This window comes from Rhopalosiphum padi, chromosome 2 (assembly GCF_020882245.1).
Source record: "Rhopalosiphum padi isolate XX-2018 chromosome 2, ASM2088224v1, whole genome shotgun sequence".
Lineage (NCBI taxonomy): Eukaryota > Metazoa > Arthropoda > Insecta > Hemiptera > Aphididae > Rhopalosiphum > Rhopalosiphum padi.
In genome coordinates, this window is record NC_083598.1 from 91,609,615 (window position 1) to 91,637,018 (window position 27,404).

Genomic DNA, 27,404 nt, shown 5'->3' on the forward strand with positions numbered 1-27,404 from the left:
ATATAGTAAAGCCAGTAACATCTTCTATTCTCTAGAGCCGCACAAGATTTGTCATTACTCGTTATGGTCCAGCTAGTGTAATACATATTTATGGCAATAATACAGTAAATATTTCTGTTAGCCAAATATTATAGTATTCTACAATACAAGGGCGTCCGTAGAAATTTTTTCAAGGGGAGAGTATATAATATAAGTAATTAACACACACACACACACACACATATATATATTAATATTTAGGTATATATGCTTTTAAAAATATCTCTTATATGAACATTGTCTAAAAAAGGAATAAACCCAAGAAAACTATTTTAGAAGCTACTTATATTAATGATATTAATGCATTAATAAAACAATATTAATTAATATTATTATATATACCAGTAGTTCCCAAACTGTGAGGAGCGCTTCCCCTGGGAGACGTAAGTATGTAGCAGGGGAAGCACGAGGTAAATATTGATATTTTTAGATCCATGATTTTCGGAAGTTGCGATATTAAAATCTAAGTATCTGTCCTAACTTAATGTTGAAAATAAAATTCGAGAGGCAGTAACAACGTTGATGCCTAATTTTGAAGCATTTAAACAGGTAACAAGCTCATAATTGTTCACATTACATTTTTCATTATATTATTATATAATTAACAGTCATAGTTTTTTAAAAAATAATTTTTGTTATACTAAATAATATATATAGCTGGTTTTTTGTCATAAAATTAAAAATATTTGAATAATTAAATAATACGAAATCGTAATTTATTTATTCGCGGGAGGTGCGATTATTCCTTTTTTATTTTTAGGGATGCGTGAACGAAAAAAGATTGGGTACCGCTATTATATACTATACAATTATAATGTTTTCAACAATATTTTTTCTGTTAATATAATATGATATATTTTTAACTTGTAGAAAGACTGTATTTAAAAAGTGTTTTAAAATTGTATAAAAGTAATTGTACATTGTAAAGTCCAATATATAGATTCCACATCCCAAATAAGACCTTATAGGTCAGGATATAATAGATTTAAATACTAGGTAATTAATTTATGTATTTTTAATACATGGCCCTTAAGTGATTCTTTATAAGCAAATTTTCTCTCACAAAAACTACAATCGAATTTTGGTATTACTCCGCATTCATATTTTAAATGTCTTGCAACGTATTGTTTCCTTTTATAAGTCCTGCCACACAGTTTTGGACATTCGAATCTTTTGCCAAGTAACCAATCTGAAAATACAATTTAAAGGCAGATATTTAATATAAATATACAAATTTAATATAATAAGTTTAAAAAGAAGATTCGGCTCAATACATGTCTAACATTTATAGTTAAGTTTCGTGTTATTAAACAATTACAATTATTACTAATAAGCTATAGTAACCCTTGGTAAATAAACTAAATATTTACATATAAATAAAAACAATAAAATAAGACATGAGCGTTAAAATAATTATTTTAAAAAGTAAATAGTTATAATTTATACATTATGCATATTAAATACCATCATTAACTAGCAAATTCTAGGCGAATTCGAATTCATATAAATAGCTAGTTTTATTCACGATTAGAATATGCAATATAAATTAGCTGTTATATTTATAAAAAATAATTACCAACTATTTAGTGGATCATAATAAATTAATAGTCGATATCCAATGATTAAATGAGACAACATGATGTATACATAAATAATACATATTAATAATTTATTATTTTATAAATAGTTCGATTTAAAATTATTAATACCTTTATAAACTGAGTAGCTAACTACTTAAAAAGTAATAAAATAGATTTCAAAGTATGATTTTAATGATAAAATCGTAATCTCGTAGTCCCATGACAACTCAATTCATATTGGATACATATTCAATTTTAAAAACATTAATATATTTTCACAAGTATGTCGTGATTTGCGGCTCTACGACATAATGTCATAATATTAGTTACGTAATTATTTATTTCCATAATTTTTAGGACAATGACAATGATGTTCAATTTTTCCTAAAACAAAAAAAGATTTAAAAAAATTAGTTAATAAATATGCATTGAATAAATTGAAACAACATAAGTGTATGTTAAATTAACGCTTTTACTGAAAACTGTTGAAAAACAATGCAATTATTTTAAAACGATGTTATGCAAATGCAATACTGTCAATAGTAATATATAGTATCAATACATATTACATATAAGCTATAACTAAAGTATAGTTCAAAGTTTTAGAGATTTAAAATTAGATAGGTACACCTACAATATCAAACAGTCTGACAATAATTTATAGTGCACTATTTTATTTATTATTATTATTATTAAAATCACTAAAATGAATTATATTAACCTAAAACCGTATTATATACAATTTTAAATTAATAAGAGATACTATTCAGTATTCACTAACAATTAACACTGTGGTATAAATGTATAGTCATTAATCACAATACAAATTAATTTTGAATGGATGTCTTATTAATAATAATTTTCTTATTTTAACTGCAATTTAATGTGTAAATCAATAAGTAGAGCTTAAAAATAAAAATAAAAATATGAATTATTTTAATTTTAATCAGAATATTTATTTTAGTGACAATTAAAAATAGGGGCTTATCTGATAAAGCGAATCTTTGGTTTTGGTTGTCATCTCATCTTGCTAGTTGCTTTGAACACACCTAGGTGAAATATGGCATTATATGACATAAATATTAGAACATTATACTCCGGGTGGGACTCAATTCATCCAAAATTATTTACTAAAATTACATACTTAAACTTCAGAGCAACTTTTTGTTTTTTATTTATTTTTTTTCTTGAACATCAATGAACATTTTTAAAAATAATCAAATATTTAAAGTACCAGTCATATAACATTTCAAATCAGTTATATTGAGTGACTGGGTTTATTTTTTTTTAAATTATCTATTATCCAAAAGTGTAAGAAAGTAAGGATACAGGTGATCCTATACCCTTTTGTTAAGTTCCAATCCAAAATTATATAGGTACCTATTATTATTCCTATATAGTATATTGTATTAATTAAATTTACATATCAGCTATAATATTATAGACTTATACTAAAATTAAAAACTCACCACTTATAAAAAAAAAGAACCAAATTTTGTTTTGAATTAATATAATTTTTTCATTGACTTTTTAATTCTAAAACAGCCATTATATGAAATAAACAAGTTGTAAATAATTTAAAAATAATTCTATCATTTAAATTTTAAATATGAAATAAATAAATGATATACTAATATATACTATAATATTATATGTATAATTAAAAATATAATATAATAAAATCATAATGTATACGATAAGATATTATCAGTGGCGGATTAACCTTCACGGCGCTCTGAAGCACGCTCAGTTTTTACAGCCCTCTCTTTTTCTAATATTATCCAAGGGTAATCGGTAATCGGGTATAGCCGCTCCGGAGTGAAAAATAGTATTGGTTCAATATTTTTTTTTTGTTTTTGTTTTTGTTTATTATTTTGAGAATAAAAACAAAATAAAATAACAAATTTGCCGCCCACTACAAGTTGTAACCCTAGGCTCGAGCCTCACGATCCTAGTAGTTAATCCACCACTGGATATTATATTTAAAGATGTATTCAAATTGTATAATTAGATAACATTTTCAATACGTAACAAAAATAATAAAAATAGGTACAAGTATTACAAATTTACATGCAATTATACCAATATTAATTAATATATATAGTTAATAAGTTGATAAATGAACAATTAAACTTAATTAATAACAATTTTAAAACATATAAATAATAAAATTAAGAATGAGTCAACCTTCAGTTTTTATTTCAACTGTTTGAAATTGAATTCAAACACGAATACATTTTTACTCGAAATATTTGAAACTTTTAACTTAAAATTTAATTTATTCATATCTTTTAATTTTAAACAAAAATATACCCTGTTTTAAATCACAATTCTATTTACCTACATACAAGTCCTCTTATGTACACAATATAACCATACTCTGTATCGTATGCTACAAGCAGACAAGCTGTAAATAATATTTAATTCTTGGGTCACTCTACTATACTTTTATCTAATTAGTAATTTATTTGTTAACTATATATGTATATTTTTGAGTTATTGTTGCTTTTTAATTATTTTGTATTATGAACATTTTTGTGTAGTAATCTATCATAGGTACTTACTACTTAGATACTCACACACCTAATTACCCTAGGTCAGTGTTTCTCAATCTTTTTAGGACTGTAATTCAAATTTTTGTCTAAAAATCTATCACGACTCACACGGTTTCACTTTTACAAGATAAATAAGTAGTTCTAAAAATATATAATACATAAAATACTCTATAATTAAAAAAAATTCACTACCCACAGTTTGAGAAACGCTACCTTTGCTAATTGTTATTAAAAAAAAAAATTACCGTTTGGCGTTTAAAAAAATAATGATATCTATTAATCATATTATACTTATAATAGTATCGATATCGAACTTATCAGTTCGAAGTATCTAATCGATTACTAGTATAAATATTCAACAAACTTTGAACTGTTAGAATTTCTCAAAGTTCAGGATATTCGATAAATTTGGGAACCCATTTCTAATTATAATTATAAACTTATTATGGTAGGTAATTACATACTGTGGTCTGTGGTTTGTTATAAATATAAATACACAAAATATAAAATAACGAATATTATTTTACAGTAGAATTAAATTAGATTAAATAAAATAATATAAAAATATATAGACTTTTATTAATCCAATTATAATTTATAACCGTAAATATAATATCTAACTATAAAGTACCTATACACAGATTAAAAGCAAAATTAAATATTTAATTAAATAGATAATTTCAAGTCTTTTAACAAAATTTGATTTAATTTAAAAAATGTATTTAAAAAGAAAAAACATATAACATTTTAATTGATCAATATAATTAAGAATATATAATTTTATAACTAGAGAGCACCGTATGTTTGTTAGACTATAGCTAAAAGTAATTAGTTGAGGTCACAAATCACAATATTATATATCAGCGTTTCTCAACCTTTTTAGTCTCGCAGCCCCCAAAGAAAGTATAAAATATGCTCAATCACTTCGCGATCCTCCTCCCTATCTATATTAAATATAAATTTGTATTATATCATTGGGAAAGCCAAATTCATTTTGTAAATCGGTGTTTTATTATTTTTGACCACCGCGACCCCCAGCCAAGGCAATAACGGCCCTTAGGTTGAGAAACGCTATTATATATGATACATTTCAAGAATCTGGCGGTCAATGATGAGATAAATCATACATATTAATTTATATCACTCGATAATGCTATGCATTGACAAAAGATGACATTTCAGATGGACTTTTTGTTTAAATTGCTTTAAACATACAGAACATCTGAACTGTCTGGGTACACCACATTCATAGAACAAATGCCGTTTCAAGTGAGACTTCCTGGCAACACCCACGTAACGTCGGCCACACATGTTTGGACAAATAGCCGGGTCTTGTTTGCAGGATTCTTCTAGTTTGAATAACTTCCAACACATCACGTCTAACATAATACATTTTAATCGTTAGTTTTATTTAGCAGAATTAATTTATAAGATCAAATGTTAGATGTTGATATCACAGACCCACGCAGTGATCACCGTTGGTAGAAAAGCAGTGTTAATATTATAATATTGCAAGTATATAGTAGGTATATAAATTCAATTTTTTTTAAATTTGATTATTATTCTAAGTTATATTTGTAATAAAATTTTATTTTTAGATTTATGATTGCAAACTATAAGCTAACCCAAAATAAGATATATTATATTAGGGATAGGCGATAGGACGATACCACTTTTTACCGATATCTGATACTTCGATACATCGATATGTATCGCCGATAAAAAACCGATACCCGATAAAGGTACTTGAAAACCAAAATGTTCAGTATAAGCCATGAACCGATATTAAAAAATAACCGATATACCAGCTAAAACCGATATCTTATACCACAAATTTTACATTTTAGCACTCATAACAAACAAATAAAGAAAAAATTTGAAACCATTAGCCTTAACAATAAATCTAAATATTTATGATGATAATAATATAATATATTATGCTGATTAATTTATTTTATATTTTTTTTTATATCGGTTTACAAAAAACCGATACCACCAATATCGAGTATCGGTTCTAGTACCGGCCCATTCCTAATATATATTGCATGATATAAAATACCTAGTATCTATACATAGGAATATGCATAGTATATTCTAATATTTGAATTATTATATAATTAGTAATTATACCGATATATTACTATATTCGTTTAACTATTTAAAATAATCAAATGTATACCGTTCATTTGTATTATAATATATATTATATTATATTATATATATTATTAAGTTTAATGAGAATAGGTATAAAATATTTTTTAAATAATAATTACATTTTATTGTAACTAAAATTAGTATACTTTAATTAATTTAATAACAAACACTTATGAAATACAATTATGTTTGAAGATTTTTTTTATTAGCTTTCAACAAAAGTTATAGCATAATAACTCAACAATTAAAAATGTTTAGATACAGATAATTAAGTATAAAATAATATATCTATAATTATAACAAACAATAATAAATCATAATTATTATAATGTGCATTGTGCATTATTAATAAAATTAAAATTGACAACCAATTTATCATAATAGGCGAACAAGAACAATAAAAATGGATTTTAATTACTACATTATATTTATAATTAAAAGTAACATTGCATTTTAAGGAGGAAAGGGGAGGGTCAATATTAAAGAAATGAGATCAGAAAGATATTTCGATAACGATGTTTCATTTTAAGAATTATAAGATATTTTAAAATTATTGAGTAGGAATCAACAATGGCACACGATTACTTTAGGAAAGGTGAAGAGTTGAATTGAGATTTCGCGTGTTTTTATATTAGGATTGTAATTTTTTGAATGATTAATTTTTCAGCGCATAAGAAAGTTGATGTGTGGTTACTTCCACATATGACACATTGTGCAAATATTTTTTCTCTTTGTTTCAGTTATCTGAATGGTGATCTTCTTCCAACTTGATGACTGATGTACCACCGGTGACCGGTGAGTATGATTACATCAGGTTTTTTAGCCGTAATCCTGACAGGTGTGACAGTTTGGTAGATCATTTTTGGTTTTATGTGGTATTTTCAGTAGGTAATGACGATAAATGATAGGGTGAATATTTCTTTATTGTTGTTATTTGGATTGAGATCTATGATAAAAAGATAGCGGATCCCAGTTATTTTTCAATATTTTTAACGTGTGGTGGTAAGAGATGTGTGCTGAAGCTGTGTAGGTTTCTACAACGATGTTAGAAGGAAAGTGTGGTAATTAGCGTCTGTCCTATGCATATGATCGAAGAGCATCCGCAAGGACAAATTATCAAAAATTAAGATATCAATTTAAAAAAGAATCATTATTAGTACTCGTCATGCATATAGGTTAGCTAGTTATATAACTATAGTATATAGATATAAGCGGGGCTAGCAGTTTTTAATTTTATTGCTTAGAATGAGTAGATAGCTCAAAATCAACCAATATAACATCGATTCGAGTACTTCAGCGTTCTGCATTTATCCTCATCAAGAGCTAATAACGCAGCGAATCGATTCATTGAGCAGAATAATAACTCGTGTATGTTGAGTCACCATGAATATGGAGATTCAGTGACAAGGAGAAATCACATCAGATGGGCCTAAATAAAGTTCTCTCGTAGCGAGACTTTATTGTTCAAATAACAGTTAACGTGCTTAGATGCTGAATGATATACCTAATTACATACGTAATAACATGAATATCGTAATCGAAAAATCTTGACAACGGAGCGAGCATATTCAACGACTGACAAGTGTTTGCGTAGTGGGTCAACACCGAACTGAAAGGGAGAATTATAAATATTAATAAAAGAAATTTCAAAATGTGTGTATATATTACAAATAGATTAATTTTATACAATTATGATACAAGTCGCATTTATTTTCCTTATCTTTGTTTGAAACCAACTTATTATTAGGTATATAAGAAAAGTGAACAGTGACGCTGATGTCAGTTTAAAGTGGTATTGCATAAAAATAAAATAGATAGAAAGTATCATTAAATCACTATAACACGTGACAAATTTCAAGTAGGTACTTATATATCTAATTATCTATACATATATATATCTTCTATACATAAATCTTACGAATAACCATCAATCATCATCCACCACGGTTCACGGTATACCTACTATAATCACCTAAATTAGGTATTGCATCCACAGTACTTATAAATAGTGATCGGAACTATACAAGTGAATACAAAATATTTAAGAATATCGGACAGTTAGAAATTCGTGGTCCCAAAATATAATTCACTCAAAGGTCACATACCTAAATCCATCCCTGCATGTATATTGGATATTGGTGTAGTTAATTTTTTTAAAAATTAAATTATCGTTCTTTTTGAGAATGGGTTATTGATCCATGAATAATGCTCCAATGAGACATTTTAAGAAGTGTAATGTATTCAATCCTATAAGTTTAAAATAAAATTAGCAAATATACTCGTATATCAATTTTAATTTTGGCTTCTTATAAACTTTGTTTAAACTATCTGAACTTGTTGATGTCCCGTTGAACAACTTTTATACAATTTTGGCTATAACAATTCTCACACTTATTTAAATAAGTCAGATTGACAAGTGTGTACTCTTTATATTTAATATGTTACAATACAATAGATTTTAAATTTTTCATAGGAAATAACACAAAATTAATTCGTTAAATAGAAATTGTTTTTGTTGTGTAGAGAATTTCGTTAAATAGAGGTTTCAATGTATTTAGAGTTAATAGGAATATTAGGTTTCACATGCAGGAGTACACTATTACACCAAAAAATACTTAATCATATTATAGTACCTACTGGCTACTAATTATTTGTTTTGATAATAACTGGCAGGAATATTAATCCTGATTTGGAACATTTAGAATGTATTGCAACTGTTTCATACGGTTATACCGAATTTTGTGACAGCCATAGATATATGAACAGATATGTATGTATCTTTATATTTAGGTATATAATTATATATGTCAGCATCTGACAGTCCATTAAATAGTTTTTTTTTTCAAAAATTAATCGTTGCTGATAAAATTCTTTAATTTCCTGTGTAAGAAATCTAGATATTTGAATACTATGATATTTTATTATAGAAAGAAAAAACTAAAATATTTATTTTTCATTGTTACATATTATGTACATAACAAGTATAATGTATATTATGTAAATAATAATAATGAACTATTTAAAAAAATATAAATATTCATCCTATTCTTCATCATAACATACAAAAGGAAAAATATTGTTTTTATTCGATGTTCCTAATTATCACAAAAAGACAGATTAATGAGAATGCTTATTAAAAAAAATATATAAAAAAAAATTTTAACTTTAATTTCATGTAATACACGCATTTCTTTTATAAATAAACAAGTTTTCTAAGTCAAATTTCGAAATGTCGATACACTCGATACCATAAAAATTGTGCACATCCGACTCAAATAACGTATCAGTTTTGATACTTACTCAAATAAATATTCATGTACAAATTGTAAAACAAAATATATTTACCTATAAAAAATAGCAAACTTAATGTATCAAATGTAAATATATATTATATATTTATATGGTTTATAAACAAATTTACTATTATTGGTTGAATATTAAATGATTGTTGCTACTATAATTAACTTTTTATTAGTTATTATTATAAAATAAAATCATTCAAAAATGTTGTGTTTCTTTTGTTGGTGTATAAACATTTCGTCTTTACGCTTGAATGGCCGTAAGCAAACGGGACATGAAAACTGTGGCGGTGTTTGGCATTCATACATCACATGTCTTTTCAGTACATATTTACGACTTTTTCCTCTATAACTACGTCCACAGTCATTGGGACAAGATACAGGATCCTGAAGAGAGTCTTTATTTGTCGATTCGAGTAATTGCAGAAAATCTATGAAAATAAGATTAAATTCGAAATAATGATTTGTATAATTCTTTAATAACAGAAAACATTTCATTTATTTATTTTGTATCGCATAAAGCAGTCAACATAATTTTATTATAACCAGCATTCCAAAGCAAGCCCGAATTAAGTAGTAGCAATATCAGATAAAAAATAATTATATAATAATAGCTCATGATACAATTTGAATATAATACAAATACATTGATCAATTATGAATATGGTTTGATTTAGAAAATTAATTAATTCGATCAACAAATACGAGTTTGGTGTTTAATTAATGTATGTGAGTTGAGATGTGTTTTTCTAGCAAAACGTCTATAACAAATTAAGCAAATAAATTTTTTTGGAACTCCACATTCGTGTTTCAAATGACGTTGTAAACTAGATTTCTTCCAATCACCACTATAATATCGGCCACAGTTATTTGGACAGTACAACAATTCCATCCTTCCTGAAAATAAATAACATATATATATATACATAATTAGAATAATAGTTCAAAAATATTAATATTGTAAAATAATATGATTAGCATAGAATAAAATAATCAGCAATAAAAAAGAAAACCTGTTAAAATCATAATAATGTGGACACCAACGCACAAACCAGAAAGTGAAGTTGCAAACAAAGCATAATAAGCATTAAGTAAAAGTTAAACTAAAATATAAAATTGTTATATAAAATAGACATATTTTAAACTAATAAACTTATAAATTATAATTAATACTAAAATTTACCTAATACCTACATCAATTCAAATAAAATAAACAAATATCAAATGATACTTTAAACAATGAATTAAAAGAGTTTATCTTAAGTTTTATCAATAAAAGCATGAAACACAGTACAACTGGCCTAGATTCAAGGGTGGAAGGGTCCATAGCCCCCCCCCGTAGACTTTGCCACATAGGTAAATTTTAGGATTTCTGTTTTGGCAGCCGATATAATATGATACGTATATAGTATTGTGGTATTGCTACTCCCTAAATATATTTTGGATTAGCGCCTGTCGCACAATATACTTAAATAACTACTTTCACAACAAGCTCCCTAACAGAGAGTAGGTATCAACTTGTAAATATAAATATTGTAGCTTAATAATTGTACTTTAATAAATAAATAAAGTTATACATTCCTTATACAATAGATAATAATGGTTAGACAAGAAATATTAAAAAATGAAATCAATCTTGAGAATGTACTATCCTTGACACTAATTTTATTTTACAAATATTATAGTCTAACATATCAATATATAGGTTATTTAACTATATATATATTTATTTAATTTGTTAGGCAGGTTTAATATATTTTTCTAACATAAAAAAACTACTAACCTAACTAATGTTTTGGCTATAAATTTGGCTAGGAAAATATTATAATTTTACAATTCTTTTAAATAAATTTTTATTAAAAATTAAATTAGTGATACCAACCTGATAAACTTAATAATAGAGATTATACTGATATTTTGTAATTTGTCTTAAAAATGTATATACCTCACTAGTTATTAGACCTATTGTTGAATTATCTTCAGTTCTATGAAATCCTACGCAAATTGGGCTTATTTAATCACTTGAGTGTGTCAAAAGAAAATTTTTACGTCTTATACTCTTATTGAATATAAGAGAAAATTACATGGTCACATAAATCCATCAGTCTCTATATATTATGTCTCTATCGTCAATCCAAGCCAGTATTAATTTAGAATCCTTTGCTAGTAGATGTAAATCTATAGATATCCGCTGGTGTCCAAACTAATTAATGGTGTTATATCCTGTCCGCGGATTTATTGCATTCATTAAATATTGTTCCTCAATATAATTTGCGCCACCGTCCTACATTTTTAATAACATAAAAAATTATTATAAAATTATAATTTTGAAATATATATTTACTAGATAATCTTATTCTCAATTATATGCTTTTCTTTGTGTAAGTCAGTATATGCCGATAAAACATCGCCACTAAAATATCGTGCACTCAATAAATCGTAATGAAATAATATTGCCAGTAAATTATTATTTGCATAGGAATAATAACGCAAGTATACTTCCTGTACATAATTTTATATTAGCTAATCTTATCCTCCTATTACGTATCTTATATTTTTTGATAGTCATAGCACTAACCGGTGATGCATTTCGATATTTTGGTTTTTTATTTTATTTTCATAATTTGTAAATTATAATTCTATTTGTACTGTTTCACATTTTAATAGATGTTTACTTAACACTTTTACTGTTCTTGTTACATATTTTTACATGTACCTATAATATAATTTTTATTTTAAATGGTATTGAATATAACAAAAGCTGTAAAAGGAGAAAGTTTATTAATACACAACGGTTTCACTTTTACGAAAGAATAGATATATTTCAGGGTTGAAACAAAATGATTTTGGAGAGTCTGAATCAGAGTCTATCATGATTCATGGTAAAACGTCGTGATTTCGACTACAAAACGTCGGGGTTTTTTTTATTTTAATCTAATGAGCGTTATTAGGAAGGACACAAATAACTGCAATTTTAGAAATATAAAAACCTAACCTCTAAAAGTTGTAAAAAAAAAAATATCAAAAGTTCGTTACTTTGCTTCTCTATCTTTTGTAACACCATCAGATGTTTATAATGTCTATGTAAAAAAATTAAAATTAGATTTTTTAATAAAAATAATCAGATTATTTTTCCCTTCCTAACAAATTTTGAGGAGATGTGAATTGGTACTTAAAAACGAGAAAGATGATATTCTTCGTTATTTTCCATACTTCTAATACCTCTATGGAATGTATATGAGACAATACTAAGTAACAAGTGATAAAACAAATAAATGTGAAGGATTTAACAATGAATTTGTACATTTACTTTCTGATCAATTTCCTTCAATTTATATAAATAGTTTTGACATATAACTGAAATTAAAATTGGTCAAAGTAGATATAGTAGGAAATACAATTGAAATGGAATTAAAAGGAATAAAAAGTAGTTGTGGAGATTATCCAAATTGAGAGTTCGAAGATTATTATCATTAAGGTATTGCATTTGCCATTTAATATCAACTCACATTAATTATTTTATATATTTTTATCATTATAATTTATGATCAATACTAATAATAAGTATACAAATAACAATACTACTATAGTACTATATATTAATAATTTAATATTAAAATAAGTATTATATGCTTTGAAATATTTTTATTCGGATATTTCGAATATATATTATATTATAAAATGAATATCTAAATTGCTGCTATATTTTATACTGGCGATATTTTTTCCATGCGATTTATGGGTTTCGAGATATTTTAGTGAAGATATTTTGTTGGTAATTTGTATATGTCATATATCCGTGAGCTCATTTCTTCATTAAAATCATAAGAATCAGTGGCGTATATAGGGGGGGATTAGGGGTTCAAACCCCCCTGAAATGTATGGTTGGTACGGGTATTGATTTTGATTGTATAATTAATTGGAATTTAAGAATGACATTTTTTTTTTAATCCCCCCTAAAATTAATTTTATATACGCCACTGATAAGAATGCATAAAAAGCTAAATAGATTGAGTTATTTTATTAATTTTAAAAACTATATTATTATTATCAACTAAAAACCTAGGGAATTGATACATTATGATTTTATAATAATTAGTAATCTAATTATTTTGAATAATATAATTGATCTTAGTGGAATGAGTGTATAGGAGTCAGATGGACAAAGATTTCTAATAATAAAACTCTAAATTCTAAAAAAGAGGGTAAGAGTATTTGCAGCATTACAACAATAATTGTATTGTAATTATTAATTCTTATTTTCAATACATATATGAAATAACAAATTGAAGCATTGTAGCATATCAATTATTAACTTTTCCCATAGTCTTAATAAGAATTTAAATTGATAATGCATATTTTATATATAAATTTTGTAATAAATTAAAATACTTAATAACACAAATAAGATAACATAAAATCATTCTAGTATTTAGTAATTGCCATAATTAAATAAATGACAATTAGGTACATCGTTGATTATAAACACATGATTTATAATTTTAATGCGGTATAATTGTATAAATTATTGTTTAATAATAATATTATAATATAAAAAAGGTAAGAAAAAAATGGCTGGTTAATGACTTAATTAAACACTGTAACCGATTTTTTTTAAAACTGAAATAGCGACCGTGAATTAACACAATATATCAATATAAAAAATAAAAATATTTTAAATGGTTAATTTTGATTCAAATTTTTACAGGAATACTTAAGTTGTATACGTATACAAATATAATTATATTTTTCTAAAATTAATATTTATAATATTAAATATTCACATAAACACTTTATGAACGACATATATGTGTGTTTTTAAATTCCACTTTTGTGCGAATCGCTTATGACATATCATGCATTGAAATCTACGAGGTACACCGCACTCATGAGTTAAATGTCGTTTGAGTAATTGCTTTCGGTATCGGCCTTTGTATTTGCGACCACAACTGTTTGGACATATGGCCGGATCAGTTTTGCAGATCTCATCTAACTGACACCACTCGGTGGCTGTAAAAATGAAAACTTGCAATATGTTAAATGAAAAAACTAACAGATTTTCAAAAAGCAAAAGTATAATTTTTAAACGCGGTTATGACCATAATAAAGCGCAAGGAAACAAATATTACAAATCATAATAAAACAATTGAAATAATTATATATAAACATGTAAGAAAATTCAAATAGGTACCTATATAAAAGTAAAAATAGGAAACAATATGCGTATTTCTACAATGTACCTAGTTATTTCGTAGTATAGTTAGCATATATTTTTTATGACATGAGATAGATTTCGTGTTATTTTTCTGAGAAGAACATTGCACTTTATTTGTTTTTGTCTTAAAATTCTCATTACAACATTATTCACAATGCAAATGGTTTCCCCGTTTATGCTCCGTAGCTGAATAAATTGATACATTAAATCTAAAAAATGCGATATTAAAGATCGACGATTTTGATCAAAAACCAATTAAATTCTTTTACAATAGTAAATAAAATTAAGGCACGTAAAAGTAGGTATAGGTAAAATAAATTAATTCCACACATTTTTTTTTTTTATTGAAAACAAATTAATTAATTAATGCTGCATTAGTATAATTTTGATTTGTATATCAACAAAAAATATTTTATAATATTTAAATATTGTTATTTGCAAATGCATAGGTACATAGGTACATAAGTATTAATATATTTTATTATAATATTATATTTGTTAAGGCAACCGCCTGTGAACTATGATCATGTGTTTTTTTAATGAAAAGTTTTGGGAAAATTCTTTCCGACATTCGAAACATTGAAATTGTTTAGGTACGCCACATTCATACATCAAATGTCGTTTTAATACATTTTTTCTATTTATTCCTTTGTACTTCCGATTGCAGTTGACGTTTGGACATATGGCAGGGTTTGATATAGATATAGCATCCAGTTTGGTCATCCAGTGTAAATTGGTAAGAGCTAAAAAATAAAATGGAATTATGATTTTTTCTTTTTATTATAATTATAAGAATATAAATACACCATTTGCCCGTCTAAAGCATAAACACATGACAATAAAATAATGTTAAAATTGAAAGCTTATTTTGTATTTTTATTTTTCATATTGTGTTAGTTATAAGATACCTTGAAATTCGAAGGCTTTGAAAAAAAAACAAACTTAAATTTATCGATATAATATGTACCTACCTATAATAAAATAAAAATAAATACTCGTCGAATCATTTATCAAAAATTAATAGTCATGGAAAAACACTCATTATATATTTATAATCACTAAATAAAATACAAATAAAATTTAAACTTTATTTACAAATAGATAATAGATAATAGATCCTAATCAAAAAATAAAACAAGTAAGACTTTCTATTATAATTCATTATTAATGTCCCTTTAGTTAATTTTAACATATTTAAAATTGGGTTCAACCAATAAATAATACTATAATATATTAATTAGCTAAAGGAAATTAAAAAGGGGTTTTAATTTTTTCCATTCAGAGAATCAATTAAAAATAATAAATGCATAATAATTATGTTTTTCGGATTGTTGGAGCGAGCTTTTTTTTTTAATGAAAAACACTTTAGATGTAACACTAACATACTTTAATATTATTTAGATAAACGATTGTCATATTTATTTGAAACATTATTAATTAATAACTAGTTTGTGAACTAAGATCATATGTTTTTTTAAAGACCACTTTTGTGAAAAACGTTTAAAACATATAGTACATAGAAATCTTTTAGGTACACCGCATTCAGTATCTAAATGTCGTTTTAAATGACCTCTCCGTTGTTCTCCTCTGTAACAGCGACCACATTGATTTGGACAATATACTGGATCAGCTTTTGATATTTCATACAGCAAATGTAACCATTTTTTTGAACCTAAAATTGAAACAAGTAATCATTATTTTAATTAAATATATTTATCGATGGTATATATTTATATTATGTAATAATAGATAAGTTAGTTCCAAACAAAAGCTAAAGAAAAATAAAGAAATGCGACTCATGTCATAATCGATTACAATTAATTTGTTTTTACACATTTTCAGCTTTTCGTCTCTCAAGACTTAACCATCATATACCATTGTTGATTCCGGTTCTGTAATATACTAATATCCATGACAAATTCAATTGGTGTAATCAATTACCTACATGATATAATACAATTTACAACAAATTTAATTTTGCTTAGTCATATGATATATCTTATGTTCCAAATGTTCATTTGATATTGTTATTATTTTTAAATGGATATACTTCATTATTTGTATTTTATCAGTAGGTAATAATCATTTAGTTATAATAACTTTTTGTTTGTTAAAATTTATGTTGCTGAAGCAACACAAAACTACTGAGTACATGAGGAATGTTGACTTTCCTGAATAGGACCTAAGCAACACTCCAATACTCTATCCAAGACCATTCGTAGTAGGTACCATAAGTTTGTACTTTAGAATTCAGATTTATCTATTTCAAATCACATGTTGAAAAAATACCATTACAAAAAAAAAAATCAACTTATAATAAATATATACACTAAAAGTAAATTAAAATCTTGAGAGCATGAACACATGTCTTGTAGTCATGCTTTATAAATAACTTAAATAACTACTCATGTCATGGGTTTAAAATAATTGTTTTTATTTTCTTGGTATTTGAACTATTACCTGCTGTAATGGATTTTCAGTTTATAGGTTTGTTATTGATACTCTTAGTGTGTTTATAACACTGAACTTTTATCATTAAACATAGGAAGGTTAAGATATTGATAGTAGGAAGTATACAAAGATAACGATGAATTAAATAAACATAAATTATAATTTTATTATAAAAACTAGGTATGCTGACTAGCATAAGTATACTTTATGTATACAATGGTAGTATACAAAATATTATATACAAAAAATTAATAATACTAAGTAATTGTATTTTATCATTTTGAATAGGTTAGTAACTAACCAATACAATAATATCCAAATTGTTTTTACAAATATTTTAATAAGAAAAAAAATGTTATTAATATTGTTAGTTATAAATATTAATTAGGATAATAACTATAGTTTTAATAACACAAAATCATTTAACATGATCTCTAAAGAAAAATAATTAATTTAAAAACTTATTTAAGTTTTTTAAATGATAAATACAATATTATGTTTATTTTTTAAATGAAGAAACATTTATTTTCGTTCATATGGATTTATAGTTACAATTTAATACTAATATATTATTCAACATCTTATTAAAATGCTTAAGATATTTTTTTTTAGATAGTTTTAGTATTTATTTATATAAATTATAGGTATTTTTTTAAATGTTTTACTGTTAAATAATAAAAATTGACACTCTTGCAACTGTCTGTTATGTAATCAAGTACTTAAATTATTTTCTACATTCTCTGTTTCCAAATTTATTCCAAAGAGAAGTAAGAGTTAGTTGATTCATTATTATAAAAACGGCTTCGAGGCAAAGGAACTTGCCTATGAACCATTATTAAATGAGATTTTAAAGTATCATTTTGTGCAAAACGTTTAAAACATAAGTGACATTGGAATTTTTTCGGCACACCACACTCATTGGTTAAATGACGTTTGAGATGACATTTTCTCCTTAAACCTTTATATTTACGACCACACATATTTGGACAAATAGCTGGATCATTTATGGACAATTTGTTTAATTGAGATAACCATTTGTGTCTTAATTCTAAAAATAACAAAAACTATTATAAATAGAATTAATATTAAACAAAAAATATAACACATTAAAAATATTTTATCATTAAAAGCAATCCAGTCTTCATTATATAGAGTCATTGCTCATTTATGCATTATAAACTTTATAAATGTACGATGTATATCTAAAAAGTTAATGCAAAAAGCATATAATAAATGCATTTGGATAAGCCTTGAATTTGTCTTTTTGCAAGTGTTAATATGTAATAGAACATAAATGTATATAGAAAAAGTACTATGAGGAAACCAGTTAGGTACAACACAACCGCAAAATGGGCCCTAGGTAATTAATATACCATGTATCAAAGTTACATAACCAAATTATAATTACCTATAACTTTTAAGCTTGTGATCATTTTCAAGTAACTTTAAATAAAAGATACTTGTATCTTAAGTTTTATTTTTAAATAAGTATAAAATAATAAATTGAACAATATCAATATTTATTAACATTGTAATAACTTCTCTAATACAATATAATACAATAATACAAAATACTCTATTCATGATTTAAAATAATGCAAGTGATGATAACTATAAATAATTTCAATAATATTATATATATATATTTATATAATATGTTTTCTCATATTTTAATTTAACATAAAATCAGAAATAATGATTTACATTTACAGAATTCCTTATTAATATAACAAACAATATAACAATATAAAAATATTTGATCAAAATTTGAGGTCATAATCAAATCATTTATAAATCCAAAATTATTTAAAATTATTTTATACCAGCCAATAAACTATAAATATTTCTATAGTTAAAATCATAAATTACTTTTATATGAATAATAATTTAGAGTTGAAGAGGGATATGAAATCATGTTTCAGTTTAATCATTTTATTTATTTATTTTAATAACAGAATTGTTAAAAAAATAATAATAAGTGAAAAAATAGTTTGAATTTAAATATGTTAACTGAAGAAAATATTATGGTTATTATACATTAATATATTCTTTGTACATATATTATAATGTTTTTGGAGAGATACATTATAAGAAAACTTTTTAAGACATAATTCACAATTAAATTTCTTTGGTACACCACACTCATAAATCAAATGTCTTTTGAGATGAGCTTTTCTGCTTATTCCTTTATATTTATGACCACATTTATTTGGACAAATTGCTGGATCTGTTTCTGATAATATTTTCAATACATCAGAGTTCAGCCATTTCGAATTTACTTCTGAAAAGAAAAAATTCAATTAATTATTAAATTTACAAAGAATAAAAAAAATTAGTAACATTACTAATTTTATTGATGTTAATTAGCAAAACATAAGGTGTAGTTATAACAATATTGTTTAAAATGTTATATTACTGAAAACACCCTCATAAAAATACATCATGAAGAAAGTATTATGTTACAAAATGTCTATAAATAAATTTAATAACATAATGACAGCTAAAAATAATATCAGTTTAGCTTATCAGGTTAGAAATTTAGAAAGATGTTAAAAATTAGCACTCTTACCAAGGAAATGTATACCATACTAAATAAAATGTTTTTACTAGTAATATATCTTGTATTAAAATAATTTATCAAAAAAAAAAAAAATAGTACCCAAAAATTACAATTAAGCACAAAGGACACGTGGCATTAGATCATTAAATTTTAGATTTATCTTTTTAAAATATTTTTGCTAAAGAAATACGTCTTAATATTAAAAAAATAATACCCTTAAAAATATCATAACACAAGTACACAATTAATCATATTCCACAGGTTAGGTAAATTTTTAACAAAAAAATAAGAACGATTAAAATAACAAATGGAGTATTTTTTTTATCACTGCTACATTTAATTATAAATCATAACACAACATAATAATATTTAAATTTCAGTATGTACATTTAATTTACAATTAAAAAAATTAATATATTTAATACTAGTAATGACAAGGAAAACATAAATTGTTTTATAAAAAAAACATATTGTATTAAAATTAAAACCAAATATATGTACCAGCATAAAAATTTACTCCAAAACAATTTTTAACACAATCAATTTTTTATATATTGTAAAATTTATTTAAAACATAAAATATTAATAATACTACATACTTTAGTTCTAAATTAAGTAAGAAAATTCAAAATTCTTTTTTACGCTTTTTATCTTTCAAATGCAATGTAGAACGCCGTTCCCACTCAGATTACGGAGGGTTATTCAGATTTTTTAACATTCCTACTTCAAAGAATCGTAGAAGATATCTATCATATATTTTATTATTTAAATGATTAAATAACAAAATTGAATGCCAAGAAATATTAAAAAAACTAAATTTTAAAGCAAAATTAACTTTACAAGAAATAACGATTTGTTTACTTTAAAAAATATACGTACTAATTATTCTTTTTCCTTCCCAGATAAATTTACTGATGTCCATGGCAAATTAAGTTAATTAAGATTTGTTTTTTTCCAATATAAATAATATTAAGTCAGCATTTAATGTATGATTATTTAAAATGTATTTTTTGTTTTGTTTTTAATGATTTTTATTGTTCACTGTTAATTCAGTTAAATTATAATTATATTTAATATATTGTAAACTCTTGTACTATATCTATGTTTTAAATTGTATGTAATCACTAAAATAATGTTTGTTGTATGTTTTATTATACTGCAACACTATATATTACTATTGTAAATGGATTTATTCCGTAAATTAATAAATAATAATAAAGTTTGGAATAGTTATTGTTAAACTAGCCTTTCATGTTGGTTCAAAAAAACACTAAAAATGTATTACAGAATACTGTAAATAATTTTTCTTTGGGAATTTTTACAGTTTGATAAGATTTATTTTAAAGCATTGTAATAAAATAATAAAATAAAGTAAATATTTAATATTATTTTAAAATTATAGTAAATTTTAAGTGTAATTTATGTTGAAAAAAAAAATAAAACTTATTATAGACTATTATAGTATACTTTGAAATTAGGGTAAGTCATAATTGAATTCAAATTTTGTTGTCTCCATGTCGAGTAATAAACAAATTTTGAGTAGGTACCTATTAATAATTGTCTATTACCTTTTAAGACAATTTATTTGAGTAGAATTAGTAATATTATAATTTCAGATTTTATCCCTTATGTTGGATTAAGTTTCAAAATTTATTTTACAATACACAATTATATTTATATAAGTAGATACCTATATTTAAATATATTCAATAAATTAACATAGGTAGCTAGATTGTTCTTAATTGTGTTTAATACATTTGTTTAGTTTAATTTGTTTTTTATATTTATTGTGAATTTTCCCAACTGTGCTTAATAAATGTGCTTTCATAAAATATTGACCAATCATAATAAATATACATCTTACTGTATTAGCTGTTTGTAAATTATAATTAATTATACGGTTTCCAGTGTTAGCGATCAGTACTTTTTTATAATTAATTATTTCTAAATGTATTAAAATCGATGTGCGCGTTATTAATATTAAAAAAAAAAAACATTTATTTCATGATGTTATAATTATAAAATATAATCTTTTAGAATTTTACTAGTTAAAATTAAAATTAATATGAAGTCTTTAAATAAAACATAAATGTATTGAGAAATGTCACATATGCATTTAATTAAAATAGTAAATGATCTATCAAAAAAAAAAATTACAATGTATGAAGAGCATTTGTGTTTTGGCATGTTTTATGTATTATCACCATGTGTTTTTTTCTATCTGAATTATGAGTAAAGCGCTTCAAACATACATCACACTGAAATTGTGGTTGAACACCACATTCGTATCTCAAATGTCGTTTTATGTTTTTATTACGATATCTTCCTCTATAACTGCGTCCACACATATTTGGGCAAAACTCCATGCCTTCACTGTAAACCATGTCATCTAAAATATTAAATAAATACAAATTATTAATATTATAATTATTTAGTATTAAAATAATAATAATAATAATAATAATAAATTAATAATAAGATACAATTATAGAAGCAGCAAGGATTTATAAATATATTAGATTAACCTCATCAAACGTTAATGAAATAAACTACCTGAAGTTTAAAAATTGTTATCTTTGTATAAATTATGTTTACTTATAAATTTAAAATAATACTAAAAGTTGTAAGCAAGTTGGTATCTATAAAAAAATGTTATTAAAAATCAATATAGCTATCAATTATGATCAAAAAGAAAATAAATATTACACATAATCAAAGGTTTTTACCTTTAAAATATTTATATGGGGCTTCATTTCTGACTAAAGTTATAATGTATCAACAAATCAGTGGTATATTTTATCCCTATATTGTTTCAAAATACATTTTTATAAGCATAAATTGTATAAAAATAACCATATATATGTATAACAATTGTTCTTATAGCCATTTAACTATGTGTCTATGTTGCATAAATATATTTCTGTACTCATTGTATATACTTGAACACTTCTACAGAACAATATTATAAAAAAAAGATGATAGAATAAGAGAACCTAACCCTATTTTAAATTGATTTAATTATAAGTTTAATTTGAATACTAAACTTTAGCAACAAATCAATATTATTGTTTTAAAATTCTTATGTGCTATAAACTTACATAGTTATGTGTGCAGTTATACAATGTATAACTATTATAATACCATGTTTATCTATAGCCTAAAATATTATATTACATAATATGTTTTATACTTAAGATAATAACTATTGTATACATAAAACAGATATATTAATAATATATAAATAAAGGATTCAAATAGGGTGATTTATTCAAAATATTTCCCTTTTTATTTAAAATATATAAATGTTCAATAAATAATGATAAAAATAATTTTATTTATTTAGCGTATGGTTTATAAAAATAATAAGACTAACATACCTTTTTAAGTATAATAATTTAATATTTAGTAGCTGCTCATTATATACTTATCATATATTATATATAATATATATTATGTATTTTAATATACAAGTACCTTGTATCGAATTTAGTATTTTAGTGTTAATATGCATACAACTGTTGTTATTAATAGTAGGATTATACTATCTATGTATTTATACTTTGCTAGATGATTATATTATAAGAGTATTCATTATTTTTTGATAATATTTCCTATTGAACTATTAGTTATTTATGTATTATAAGCATATTATATTTTAAAAAATCTTATAGTGACCTATGTATAGAGATACTTTTAACAAAGAAATGATTTTTTCAACTATTAACTTAATATTATTGTATAATAAATGCACATCATATTATTCAAAGTAAAATTGTGAAAATAATATACTAATTATGCAAATGCTAAACTCTAAAATTTAAAAAAAAAATGTTATCAGGCACATTTATTGAACATTTATAACAAAAGAGAATTGAACCCCCAAACACCTCTATATATATCCCTAAATTAAAGTATAGAAGGTATATTTACTTTTGAAATTAAAAATGATTTTAGCCTAAGCCTATAAAGTAAGTCCTAATATCCTTAACTTTTTCGTTCACTAACAATCCTTTATACTAAGTATAAGTATTGTAGGTATGTAAAAATTACATGTATACTAATATTTAATTATAAAATATAAATATAAATTAGGCTTCTATGTAATTTATTTATACAATTTATTTCTATATTCTATTTTATAATTCTATTGTGTTCATTTGTTAATTGTAAAAATTGATATAGTTACCAGCAATTAATATAAATTTAAACATATTAATTTGGTTAGACCGCTTATAACTTTAAAGATATAAACAAAATAATTATAATAATTATTGGTAAATTCAGTTTTAGATACTTCAATATTGTGTATATTAATTTTCTATTTAGTTATTAACACTTTTTTACAAGTAAAATTAAAATATAATATTTTTCATTCATTGGCTTTTAAAGTATACTTATATTATTAATAATAGAAATACAATTGTACTTATTATAGACGAGTTAAATGTAATTAAACTGAATATCAAATTAAAATTACATATACAACTTAGTAACATTTACATTTGGTAAAATTTTGTGCACTGTTATCATATGTGTCTTGCGGTTTCCTTTTAAATGGAATTTTTTAAAGCAAATATTACACTGAAATGTTGGTGCTTTTCCACATTCATATCTGAGATGATTAGTTAAAACAGTTTTTCTATACTTTCCAGAATATTTTCGTCCACATTGATTAGGACAATCTACTGGATCTTGTTTTGAAATTTCCTTTAACATTTTTGTCATTAACTCTGAAAATGATTGAAAGCTTTAAAACGTTATTACCTATTTTATAATACTAAAACACACATCTAAGATTTATTTTTCATCATAAAATGTTAAAAAAAATGTACAAATAGTTCAATGTTAAATGTAAAAGCAATTAATTTAAAATATGACAATAAGCAAGTAAACAAACATAAATGTTAAAATATTCAAAAATAAGTTTATAAATTATAATGTAGTTATAATAAGTTATAATAGGCATAAACTACTAGTGTAGTTGTCATATATATATGATTCCTCCAAATTAAGCTTGGATGTCTTATCATTTTTTTCAACAATGTAAGAACAAGTTTTTAAAATTGAACTAACACAATACAAATTACAAATATTTTGTTTAAATGAATAATAATTAATAAACGAGGAGAATATATATTTTTTTATTTTTTTATGGTTTGCTGTTAATTTCAATTAATAGTGTACGCTTGTTAAAATGAATTATTATAAGCTTATTCAATTTAACATAGATAGGTTATAATCTAGAAACTAATTTATAGTATTACACACGATTACTGGTTTTATTTTTATTATTTCACTGAGAATTTAAAACTACTTCAATACTTAGTCTTTATAATTATAATTAAATTATTCTATTTTTTTTTTTTTTTTTTTGAAGTTAAACAATAAGAATAAAAACATGTTAATCAGAAAAGTCTATACAATTATATTTTCAGTAAATAAATTAACTGAGAATTTCATACTATAATTTGTGTTGTTTTTATGACTCTAAAACGCAACCTATAATATTTAATATCTTAAATGGAAAAAATGTTAATTTGATAAGGTCATAGGTTATAATATATAAAATATTAAATGTCATACAGTTCAATTGTATACTTAATATATATAGTATAAACTAAATAATAATAAAATAGAAAATACTATTTTATAATCTGATTTATCATTATATTATAAAATAATTGGTTAGCAATCAGTATATTTTAATAATTAAACATTTCCAAAAATGCAGAGTATATAATACATAACATTTACCTATGTTTATAAAATGAGCAAAATATATTATAAAACTTTAACTAAAAAAATGTGGTTAATAATTTAAATATAAATTTCTTTTAACAGAAAAATAGTATAAGTTTTTCAATACGATAATTGCATGTATATTATTTATATAATTTTTTTTTTTTATGGTTTGTATATTGTCTATGAAGATAACTTTTTTTTTATATATATAATGATGATTGCATAATAGTGTTTAAAAGGGTATTAATTGACAAAAGTAAAAAAAAAAAAAAAATCATAGTTGTGAAAAATATTTTATGATTTATTTTAAAATAAATATATATAATTTTTAAATTAGCGCAACTTATGTTTATGAATTTTTTTTGTCCCTATTTTAAATCTATTTAACTGGTTGAGTATGGCTAACATACAACTTCAATGATACTTAAATAAGAGTAAAATTGGTACATTAATTATATTAATATGAATGGTTAACTAATATATTAAATTAAAAAAATTAGTTGATTATTTTAAATATTTTATTTTTAAACAGGAACTGCAAATTACACAATCAATCTTTATCACCAGCTTCAGCCATTGATTTCTATTGAATAATACCATGAACAAGACCCATATGTCCTTTTAAATGTCCCTTATGAACAAAGGTCTTATGGCAGTAATCACATCTAAATTGACGCGGTACACCACATTCATACGTAAGATGAACTTTTAAATTTGATTTTCGACTTTTCCCCTTATATTGACGACCACATTGGTTTGGACATATAGCCGGATCAAATAATGCTGCCATTTTTAATCTTTCTGAACTTTTTACTGAAATAAATAATAATAGATTATTTTAGTTATTATATTGATAATAACTAATATGTATACAGAAAATGAAAAAATCAATACAAATTACATACAGATTAGCTTTTAAATATCTTGTACAAAAAAATTCAATATTTATCAAATATTTAAAATGTTTCATATCATCATGATAATTATAATTTAATAAAGCTTTATGCAATTATTTTAGTCCTGTAAAAAGTAAATACAATTAATGAATGCTTAATATATAAATACAGTGAATATCTCATATAATGACCATCAAGGAACTGTTTATTGTAAGAAATAATAAACAAAATTAAAAACCTTAAAGTGTTCTATCTTTTTATTTTTCATTATAAATGGCAATAATAATCTATTGATCACTTAATATTCTTATTAGTTATACATTATATTATATTAAATGTTATATTAAATATAATAAATCAATAATGTCAGGAAGTTCGAAATCAAGTGATACAAATATGTCACTATAACTGATTGTTATAAAATTATATCTACTGTCTATATTTATATATATTTTAAATTGTACTCCACTGTAATAAGTAATAATGTAACAGTTCTGCGATTTAATAAAAATAAAATATAGTTTACTATCATTAAATTAGTTATACATTTTAGGATATTTTATTGTTTATTATTTTACTTAATGGCAGTGAAATTATAAATTATTTCATGTTTGATAATTGGTTCATAAGCAAGATCGTGTATAAAAAAGACAGTTTGTATTTTTAACAATATTTCTAATGATCCTTAAAACATAAAAAAAATGAATAGATTTATACATTTATCTATGAATACACAATTAAATGTTTATTACTCAATAGATGATTAGACTTTATTACCATAATGATCATAATTCATAATCCCAAAGATAATGTTCATTTTTAAAAAGCATTTATAAAACAAATCACAAATCATTTTATTATAGGTATATGAATTATAATTTACTGGCAAAGATCGCAAGAAGTAGCTTAACTA

General features: G+C 23.6%; 1 protein-coding gene across 22 annotated transcripts in view; it reads right to left on the bottom strand.

Annotated features, from left to right (window-relative positions):
- The window catches only part of LOC132920679 (longitudinals lacking protein, isoforms A/B/D/L-like), a 243,860-nt gene that overhangs the window by 63,883 nt on the left and 152,573 nt on the right, over positions 1-27,404 (bottom strand). Inside the window, exon 5 of one of the 22 annotated variants that reach the window (XM_060983272.1) lies at positions 3,113-5,553. The exons of 15 other annotated variants lie outside the window; for them this stretch is intronic. In XM_060983272.1, the coding sequence (XP_060839255.1) occupies positions 5,315-5,553 (239 nt within the window). In that variant the 3' untranslated portion in view covers positions 3,113-5,314. Of the gene's footprint in view, positions 1-3,112; positions 5,554-7,767; positions 10,059-10,084; positions 10,525-14,392; positions 14,638-14,928; positions 15,586-18,796; positions 19,575-26,111; positions 26,409-27,404 lie in introns of those variants that run through there. 6 more of the 22 variants (XM_060983273.1, XM_060983295.1, XM_060983277.1 and 3 more) reach the window with 6 other exon arrangements.